This window comes from Camelina sativa, chromosome 13 (genome assembly GCF_000633955.1).
Source record: "Camelina sativa cultivar DH55 chromosome 13, Cs, whole genome shotgun sequence".
Classification (NCBI taxonomy): domain Eukaryota; kingdom Viridiplantae; phylum Streptophyta; class Magnoliopsida; order Brassicales; family Brassicaceae; genus Camelina; species Camelina sativa.
This window is the reverse complement of record NC_025697.1, coordinates 9,605,377-9,616,053: the sequence shown is the minus strand read 5'-3', so window position 1 is coordinate 9,616,053 and position 10,677 is coordinate 9,605,377. Positions and strand designations below refer to the sequence as shown.

The 10,677-nt window shown below is 34.6% G+C and overlaps 3 protein-coding genes across 3 annotated transcripts in view; 2 read left to right on the top strand and 1 right to left on the bottom strand.

The window, feature by feature from the left end:
• LOC104738083 (dihydrolipoyllysine-residue acetyltransferase component of acetoin cleaving system-like) lies at positions 7-2,292 on the top strand. The gene is made up of 4 exons (XM_010458319.2): positions 7-498; positions 1,340-1,435; positions 1,758-1,825; positions 1,998-2,292. Exons 1-4 carry the CDS (start codon positions 175-177, stop codon positions 2,128-2,130), a joined length of 621 nt encoding a protein of 206 aa, XP_010456621.2. The 5' UTR covers positions 7-174; the 3' UTR covers positions 2,131-2,292.
• Positions 8,149-9,422, top strand: LOC104736205 (hybrid signal transduction histidine kinase M-like). Its single transcript, XM_010456154.2, has 2 exons — positions 8,149-8,600; positions 8,719-9,422. Exons 1-2 carry the CDS (start codon positions 8,329-8,331, stop codon positions 9,275-9,277), a joined length of 831 nt encoding a protein of 276 aa, XP_010454456.1. The 5' UTR covers positions 8,149-8,328; the 3' UTR covers positions 9,278-9,422.
• Positions 9,899-10,677, bottom strand: part of LOC104736204 (copper-transporting ATPase PAA2, chloroplastic) — a 7,884-nt gene continuing 7,105 nt past the window's right edge. The window contains exon 17 of the mRNA XM_010456153.2: positions 9,899-10,180. Within this exon, the coding sequence (XP_010454455.1) occupies positions 10,089-10,180 (92 nt within the window). The 3' untranslated portion in view covers positions 9,899-10,088. The remainder of the gene's footprint in view (positions 10,181-10,677) is intronic.

Genomic DNA, 10,677 nt, shown 5'->3' with positions numbered 1-10,677 from the left:
CCACCGTCGGAAAATACACAAAAACCTTCGCTCCTCCTCCTCCACGGTTTTGGCCCTTCCGCTGTGTGGCAATGGAGCCATCAGGTGAAGCCGCTCTCTCGATCCTTTCTTCTCTACGTCCCAGACCTTGTTTTCTTCGGCGGCTCCTCTTCCACAGGGGAGAACCGCACAGAGATGTTTCAGGCTTTGTGCATGGGGAAGCTCATGGAGAAGCTCGAAGTCGAGAGATTCAGCATCATTGGTACGAGCTACGGCGGGTTCGTGGCGTATAACATAGCGAAAATGTTTCCGGAGAAAGTTGAGAAAGTGGTGCTTGCTAGCTCCGGCGTTAATATGCGGCGGAGTGACAATGAGGCGTTCATCGCGAGGGCCAAGTGTAACGGCATCAAGGAGGTGATGCTTCCTTCATCCGCGACAGATCTTAGGAGAATGTCTGGGATAGTTTCTTCTAAGAGACTCGATTACGTACCAGATTTTGTCTTGAACGACTTTTGCCAGGTACTTTTATTTATTTTGTCTTTATTTAAGGCAAAATCCAAAGATCACCTTCAAGTTTCCGCCTAATTTTCAACTATATAATTTTTTTAATAAAACAAAACTCAAGAAATTCGAAAACCCTATAAATTATTTACAACCAACTAGATGGAGTAATTGCAATCACTCCATCTATTTTATAGAAGTCTCTGTTTTCATTAGCCGAAAAAGGTGAAATCTTCGTTTTGTTGTTTATAATTTTTAGGTCAAACTTACACAAAATGTTTTTTATTCATGAACAACATGTATTATAGACGATGATGCAACGATAACAGTATTAAAACAATCTGTTATAGTGTATGCTATTTTTGCAATTTTCTTGCTCTAAGTTGAATGAGTTTACTTAAAGGTTGTATTCTTGTATTGGAGTTGTATGGAAATATAGAACAATGTTTTTTAAAGAAAAAGAAGAAAAAAAAACTAAACCCACACTTAATTAATGCTTTTTTGTCCTACTAATTAACAACCCACACTTACTGCAAATATTTATAAATTGTAAGAAAATAGTGGAATTTAAAGATATATGCACTCCACTAATTTATTATCTTTGGAAAGACTAGTGGATATAAAAAAGATGAAGAAAGTTGTCACTTTCATTTGATTATAGGCTTATATGAAAGCTTGTATAGAAGAATTGAGTAAGAAAGAAACGATGGCCTTGTAGCTCGCAAAGAAGGACAGATATTATTTATAAACTTGTTATTTAAATTACTAAATATAATTATATCGGGGTTGAAAGAAAAGTTTAGCTTGCATGATTGTCGGCAACAAAAAAATTGATACACATTAAATGGTAAATTGACAGAAAATGTATTCGGAGAAGAGAGAGGAAAAAGCAGAACTTTTGGAGGGGCTGAGTATTGGGAAGGATGACAAAACTAACGTTTCTCCGATTCAACAGGTTCGCTGATCGCTATCATCACTTTAATTTTCTTTTGGTTTTACGCGATCACTGACAATAACCTATAACTCTGTTAGTTGCTCACATTTATCAGTTATTTAAGTAGTAGGGTTTCTAAATAGTACTGTAATATATAATACGAGACTAAGACATTACATCAAAGTTTGCATTTTAATTACAAACGTATGAAAACCCATTTTAACGGAAACGACTAGATTTATCGAATATGGGAATATCAAATACTAGATAAATTACAACATGATTAAATTAAATGATAACTATTTGTCTACAAGTGATTAATGAATAAGCATGAATCATGCAGGATGTAATGCTGATATGGGGGGAGCAAGATCAAGTTTTTCCTTTAAAAATGGCCCATGACCTCAAAGAGTAAGACCCTTTGATTATATTATTTCTATCTGGACTTTGATCTAACAAAAGTTTAATTGTATATATGTATATGCTAGAATACAAAGAGTACGATTAGAGAACTAATTTGGAACGGAGGTAGTAGTGTCTAGTGAGTTATTCATATTCGTGTGGTTTTGTATATTTTTTCCAGGATGTTGGGGAAAAAGGCGACGCTAAAAGTGATACCAAAGACATCACATATACCCCAAACGGAAAAGTCCAAAGAGTTCAATGGTATTGTCATGTCTTTCTTAGTACCTGCCTCTCCCTCTCCTCCAATATAAATGTATAACATGCATGTTCGAATATAAATTGCCAATTTTTATGGTTTCGTCAATGTTTAGAAGTGTTTGTGTACAATTTCGAATTAGATACAAAAAAAAATTGTAACATGATTATTAACGTTCGATTGATGCCAAATTACTACATGAGACAAGTTCAGAACATGAATTGAAAAGTAATATAACGTAAATTAAACGCATATCAAGTATTTCCCTTCTAAACAACAATTCTTTAATGTAAAATAACATTGGTAGCTCTAAACAGAAAAAAACCGTTATATCACGAAAAACATAAAAAATATTGGTGGAACCCTGAAAACAAATTGGTGGAATGCATAGAAAAACTGGTGGCTCTAAGTTGTCATCTGGACTGGGCCTTATTACGGGAGCCTCTCTAAGCTTGTTTATTAAACAAGAACCAGTCCAATATTATACTTCAGCCATATATGGGTCTTCTTGACCGTCTATAATTCCTTCCTTTTGTCTGGTCACAACTCAACTTCAGATGTTGGAAAATGCATGTTTAAGCTAATGTTTTTTTCGATAGTACTATGGTGACCGCAAGTCCTTTGGTAAATAGTAATTTTTAATAACCCAATAAGTCGTGGGACGACCGAAGCTGAAAGCCCAAGAGGCCAAGACCGAGAGTAGTTCAAATAAACTAGACATACATACCAAGGATCAGACTCGATCCAAGTGGTTAGCACATAATTGTCCAAACCCATGGTCCGTTACCAAGTTTTTAAAAGAAAAAAAAAAACATTTCATATAAAAACCAAAATTTATATTTAAGATAAGGGTCGAAGAAACTTGTCTTTGTATTGTTGTTATTTTATCAAGGGATCTAGCTAGAAATTTCGTCTTCTAGCTCTAAGCCCTCTAAAGTTCTAATTATATTAAAGCTGACCGGTTCTAGCTAGGCTAGGATCGTAATTTAGATGCTTGAAGTTGATTTATGATGATGCATGCTAGAAGGAAGGCTTTAGTTAACAAAACGGATGGTAGAAGTTAAATTTATGACAAGTCACGGGGATGTTGTTCATTGTCTTTGAATGATTTCATCTACAACTCTCCTTTTGTTTTCTGTTTTTTTTTTTTTCTTAACAAAAACATTCCTCCAAAAATGTATTCCTTGAAGAGTATTTTTAGCATGATAGACAGAGGAGGCATTATCATTTCTTATTAAAGACTTAAAGAAAATATAGAATGAAAATAAGCAAAGCCAAAGTTTAAATTAATAGACATAGTATTGACCAAGAGCTTTCCTCACACCAAGCTGATGTTGAAAATGATGAAGTTGGCACAGTCCACCGTTGATTGTGTAAAAGGTAACAAGCAACCAAAAGAGATGTTAGGTATATAAATCATGTAAAAGGGGATTATGGATAACACAAATAGAATGAAGGGAATAGGAATCGCCACGTGATCGGAGGGAGGGACAAGAAGGTGGAGGCAACAAACAAACATTGAGTGGGGTAAGTGGATCAGACACGATAGATTGAATATTAATTGAAAAGCGAAAAGCGAAATGAGAGAGTGAGTGGGTCTATCAATGAGGACTAAAGGGTGGGGGTGGAGGACCCCATCGGGAATGATCCTGATCCTGATGAGATCCTATGTTGATACGCGGTTTCGAATTTGAATGCTTTACGCAACCCACCCCTAGCGACTCTTCTTTCTTTCTTTTTATTCACCAAAGTGTTTTTTCTTTTCTTCTTTTATTGTTTGTAATTTACTTGAACATATATATATATATATATATTTATGGATATTATGTCCTTTTCTTCTTGCAGAGAAGAAAATTTGGCGGAAGATCATGAAGGATTTGACTAGAAGAAATTATAGAATTTGTGTTACGATGAAGTTCATGCATTTGTTATATCAGTTGTTACTTTTTGGATACAAACAATGTTTATGGGGTTATACTGAAGTACTAATTTGGTTGCATATAAACATGTGGTTGAATTGAATCAAACACAGATCAGCAGTGGAAAATATAAAGTAAACAACGTGGTTGTTCGTATATGTAGTTTTAGGGTTTAGACTTCATAATTGATATGATAAAAGGCGGGACTACTACTATAATATGTTGTTGATCGGATTCAGGAAAAAAAAAGTGATATATTAATTAATACTATGCAGTGCCGCAGTGGTGTGTTTCAATAATAAGATATTTGTTGATAGAAATATATGGTTTAAATATTGGCAAGAAATTCATGTGAACGACCTAAATTTGTTCAAAATAGTTATAGCTACATCTAATCGTATTCTCTATATCTCTCTTCATACCATAGATAGCACCGAATCACCCGATAACTTGCCGGAGCAGCATAATGATCGAAATCGATATTATGATCATTATTTTATGAGAAATTGCGATCCACGAAAAAAAAATTAATAATGGCAAAAAAGTCTTAAGAAAACTAAGGAACATAAATTAATGAACGGGAATCTAGAAAGAAGATAAACATAAATCTTCCAAAAGTGGTAACTGGTTATAGTCTTATAGAGTACATTTCTTGACAATTAAATAATTTCGAAAATAAAATTATTCGGCTGGGAAGAAAACTTTTTTCCTCGATAGAGAAAAAAAAAACAGCGGAAGAGGAAGAAATACTGTCGGCTGGGGAAGATGTTTTAGTGGGTCCCATGGTTGAAATGTGGATAAGATTCACCGTTTTTCGCTCATTAAATTTTGATAAAAAAGATGACCATCTCGTCATCGCCACGTCACATGTTCCTATCCAGCCGCAACGGTCATCATTTCTCCACGTGTCCACGTCCACTGGTTCTATCTTTCCGCGAGCTAATTAAAATAAAAAAAGCAAGCGATTGTCGATTGGGGGAATAATATATTAATACTAATAAAGTATATTTTTATTTACGAGGCGAGTTTTTAAAATATGTCCCTATATTCTTGCATCTCTTCTAAATTGACCCCTTAACTTTTCATGTTTACTTTTTTTTTTTTTGTGTCACATATACACTCCATTAACTTAAGTTACAAGGTTGTTGATACTCCTCTTTAAGATAAGTATAATACAACCAATTAATTTATATAAGAAAAAAGAAAGTCATAGTGTGTTGCTTAAACAGAAGCACAACACCTGGAATAAACTACAACAAATGGTAAAACAAGCTTACGAGCAACTACAGTAGAAAAAAAAAATGTACAATAAATACTGAAACTAAGATAAAAAGGTCTTAAGACCCTATAGATAGTGAGAACCACCAAGAAGATAGACCACATGAAGTGCCAGTAGACTGCTCAAAACCAATTCATTGGCCGCGAAACGACGATATGCCACAGTGGAATGCTGAGATTCCGACGAGTTTTTATAAATCTAGCTCGCACTAAAGATGATAAGTCTTCAGCTCCCTGGAAAGGAAGAGTATGTTGGGAACAAATTCCCAGAAGTCGAGTAACGGAGAAAAGATCTGAAATAAGACCATCTTGCCACACCATGTTGAAAGAGCTTAACCAAACTTTTTCATGTTTACTATCTACTTTTATTACCTAAAGTAATCAAAAAATCAATTCTGTTTAATATTTTTGTAGGAGGATAAAATAAGTTGACCAACAAGATAAAAGAAGACAAACCTCTAATTTGTAGGATGAAATTATATCTCTCTATTTTCCAATATTTTTATTTTTTTCTATTTATGTAAAAAACAATGTTAATATATAATTATAATCTTTATTAAAAAAGTAAATTCTTGATAATAACTTTTTTTGGTAATACCACAAATTTTAGTAATATAAACAAAATAAATCAAAAATTTCAACAACTACTTTCTCCAATGCTATTGGAATTACTAATGTCGCTAAAAAAATTGTTTGTCGTTTTGTCGTTTTTAGTCTCATAAACATAAATATTAACTTAAATACTAACACATTGACTGTTAAAAAAAAATATTTATCTGTTTGTTTGTTTTTATTATATGTGGATATAGTATGTGTGTTATTTTCTTAATAATATATTTATAGTTTTATACCAAAAAATGTTGACATGCTGCATATTTTTGTTTTTTTATGATAAAAAACTATAAACCATATTTTAATATAGTACATACTATAATATTCATATTTGATTCCAAAAATAGTTGGGTTTTGAAATATATAGTTTTTTATAAATACTTTTTATAATCATCATCCAAATGAAACTATACTGATTTTATGCGTTTCTCAAGACCAGAAAAATAGTCCTTACAACCCTTAGTCCTTAGAGCATGGCCACTGGGGATACTCATTGCTCATATATTTTAGGCTTAAAAAATAAATAAAAAATCCAAAATATGATCTATTAATCTGAGAATCGTTTCTCAAGTAAGGAATTGAAGCACCCCATAAGCAACGATACGTGGCAGTTTTTGGTTCGTTGTAGAATAAATATAAAAAAATATATATATATTTTACCAATTTTTTCTTTCTTCTTCCGCGATCTCTCTCTTCTCTCTCGATGTAAACGGCGAATCAATCGCCGATTCATCTCAAAACCGTAATTAAAGTCTCTCTCTCGCCTTCTTCTTCTTCTTCCTCGTCGCTTCCTCAAATCTCTAACCTCGAAAACATCTCCAGAGAATCACAGAGCGAGAGAGCGATTGTTCTACTAAAGTCGGAGTGTTGAAATTGACATGGATTTATGGTTGGATTTGGTGTGTAGCGTGCGATTAGGTTTTGAATCGAGAAAATTTGGTAGTCATGAACAAATTACAAAGGGTTTTAGGGTTTTCTTACAATTACAGTTTTTTTTTAATTATTGTCCAATTTCATGACTGTTTGTTTGAAGAATCTGAAATCAAAACATGGACAGGTTCAAATTATCTCCTTTATGATTCAGAACTTTCACGTAAGTATTCTTTCTCTTATAGTCTTGTTAAACCTTTAAGTCTCCGCTTTGTGTTTTTGTGACATGTAGTTTCATGAATTAACATTGCAAGATGTACTAGGATGGTAGCATCATTCCATTATATGATTCTTCGGGTTATGCTGCAAACTTTTCACACATGCTGGGATATGGTAGGCCTCAAATGAAAGAGCTTATGAGGCTTTATGTCACCATCCACAGGTTTCTTCAGGCTCTCTCTGTTTCTACATGTCTCAAAATTTAGAAGTTACAAGTTCATAAGAACTTGGTAAGAGTTTTGGGTTGGTGTAATAGCAGAAACTTGAGAGCTTTTGTTACAGAGTGGACTCAAGGAGAAACTGTTTTGTTATCTGATGATGATCAAGAGCCGTTGATTTCTCATTTCAAGATTGGAGATGGGAACAATTCATCAACAAGTAAGGGCTCTCTTCTCCTGAGAAAAAGACCATTTGATCAAGTTAAGCAAGCCATTACGCTTGGGCTGATGTGTACTGACAAACCACCATTGAAGCAACCAACCTTGACATAGAGTTTAAGACATGACTGAGAGAGATGAGAGTTTAATCTTTATTTGCTTTGTTTTCAATTTTCAGACATGCTTAAGATAATACTTGTTTTATATGGCATTGTTTAGGATTTGAATGTCTTTGTTTTTTTTATTTTATGATTACTAAAAGTATTGAAAGAATGAACACATAATTTTTTTCAACTTGCAAAATAGTTTCAGTTTCATAGGTTTCTCTAATGGAAAATGATTTTGGTTTTGGTTTAAGTTCTTATTGAATTGTTTTAATTAGTTTAATATTAATTATATGATTAATTTATTTTTGAACAACCTATATGGGTTGCTCCATTGGCCATAGATACTTACACTTTTAGGGTTTAAAATGTGAATAAGAAAAGTAAAACGACGAAATTATAAAAAAAGAAAAATAAGGTGAGAAATGGCATGCAAAGTGCGTGGATGAGGATAAGATTAAGCAACAGTTTCTTCTGTCCCCCCTCTTCCAAAACTTACTTTTATCTTATCCCATTTTTAAATTTTAAAGATTTGTTTCTTTTTTTTTTAAAAGAAAGTAACAGTAATAAACAACGTGATAAAATAATAATAATTCCTTTTTTTGGTTTCATTAGTATTTAATGTTATCAGGAAAGCAACCAGAGAGAGAGCACATCGACAAAAGAAAGATCACAATATAAAGATCTCATCTTCTCTTCTCCCTTCTTTTCTCCTCTGTGTGTTTTCTCTCTATTCTGTGTTTTCAGAAGATTTCAATTTCAAACAAAAAGTTCCATTAGTGTTGGGCCTGGTTTAAAAAAAAGTCGATTAAAGATGGATAACAGAGTTGAATCATCTTACGTGTTTAATTTCCCCGGCGATAATCCCGATGAATCTCCGGCGATACCTAGTTGGTTATCTCCATCTGATTCTTCCTCTTCTCCTTGTTCCTCTGCTTCTTCTTCTTCCATTGGGATGAACAGCGACGACGACGGTGAGAAGTCGTCGGAAGACGGTGGTGATGACGCCGGAGATAACGAAGTTGAGTCACCGTTCAAAGGCTCTCTTGAAATGATGGAATCTCTCGAACAAGTCTTACCTGTTAGGTGAGATCTCTTACAAAAAGCTTCTAAATTTTGTTTCTTTCGCTCGTAAAGTAACGATTTTTATAACTCAATAGCTTTTGTTCTGATGATGGATGTTTGTGTTGTGTGATTTGTGTAGGAAAGGGATATCGAAGTATTACAATGGGAAGTCAAAGTCTTTCACGAATCTAAAGGAAGAGGCATCGTCGGCGTTGACTTCTTCTTCTTCGATGAAAGATTTAGTAGCGAAGCCGGAGAATCCTTACAGTCGGAGGAGGAGGAATCTTCTCTGCCATCAGATTTGGGAGAACAACAACAACAGCAAGACCACTCCACGTGGCGGGATCTCTAAGAAACATGTCATGAGTTCGAGTAGGAGCGCTTTGACGCTCGCTATGGCGGTTGCTGCTGGGGTGATGACGTGCGGAGAAGGATCTTCTTCCGGATCTGGTGGAGACTCGTCGCCTGGATCGAGTCCGACGACATCTGGAGGATCTCCTCCTAGGCAGAGCCATCATCATCATCATCATCAGATGGTGAAGCTTCCTCCCTTGTATCCTAGGAGTCAAGGGTCTTTTAGTAATTTGACTTCGTCTCAGTCGTCGTTGGGTTTTTGTGCCTGGAGATCGTATTCGGTGGCTGATTTCCCGAGGTGTTTTCCGGCGACGGCGAGTGGGATTGGGTTTAATGACTATTAGGACAATGATCATGTAACAATTGTTTTGTTTTGTTTTGTTTTTTTTTTTTTTTTTTTATATATTTTGAAGTAACAACAACATCCGGAGAACAATGTATAGAAGAGTTATAAGAACTTTTGAATGGATTCGCACCTTTTTTTTCATTTTTTTTAGTTCTATCAATTAGATCACTACCAGATCTTTTCATACTTTAAATCTGTTTATCTATGTTTAGAAAGTCCAACATTCTTCTTTTAATTTGTTCTTATCCAAGTTTTTAATGCTAAGAGCCTTAAAACCATATGAAATTATCTATATTTGTTTTATAATATGACAAGTAGTAATTAATAAGGTTTTATATGTTTGGTGAAAATGATAAGTGGTCTGAGTCTTATCCACAAAGCCTTCCCAAGTACATTTCATACGAAAGAAGCATTTGTGTCCACTCTTTTTAGCTAACTTTGGAAGCAAGTGGTTCGGTCTTTATACATTCTTCCTTGACTTTTTCTCTTTTTCTATGAAACTGATTTATTAGCAAATTGGGAGTGGATTTTTGCTGGTAAAAAAGTTGTCGTGGAGTTCCAAATTAACTCAGAAGGTAGAAGAGGGGAAAAATAGTCGTTTTCCTAAAATATGTCCAAAAATAGTCAAAGATATACGAAGGTTAAGATTATATATTTACGTACAATATTGGTATAACCTCACATTCATGAATAAAACACAAGGTATATATAATCGCTATAAAGCTTAACAACAAACTCCAAAATGTCAGAAGAGCAGAATATACAAAACCTTCATTCTTCTGCTTGGACTCCATAATAGATGGAGCCGATCACAAGCTGTTTCCACTTGTTTCGGATTTATGGAGCTGGAGAAGTAACGAATTTGAAACGACGAAGATCGAGCTCAATGCCATTAGTCCACCTAAAAGCATTTGAATGGTAAGTAAGCATGATATATGACTGGATTCTGTGAAAATATTAGACTGGAAGTGAAATAAACCGTTTTGTAATTAATGAACTCGAATGGGCCAGCTCACCTGAGAGGGAAGGTGTCATGGCGAAATCATACTGAGGAAGCAAGACTCCTGCAGCTATAGGGATCGAGATGACGTTATACGCAATTGCCCATGCTAGATTCTGATATACTTTCGACATTGTTGCTTGTGCGAGACTCAGTGCATCCACAACCTATAACCAAAAAGAAATGAAACATGAGTGTATACAGCTTTGATTTTGAACTAAGAGATTGTTGTCCCTTGAATGAGGGCAAGTGGCTCATGAAGCGTTTACATGAGAAAGTTTGTTGCGGACAAGTATGACTGATGCTGTGTTTGATGCAGCGTTTTCTTGTGCCTCGATCTTTAGAGCTATTCCTACATCAGCTTGAGCCAATGAAGGAGCATCGTTTATGCCATCGCC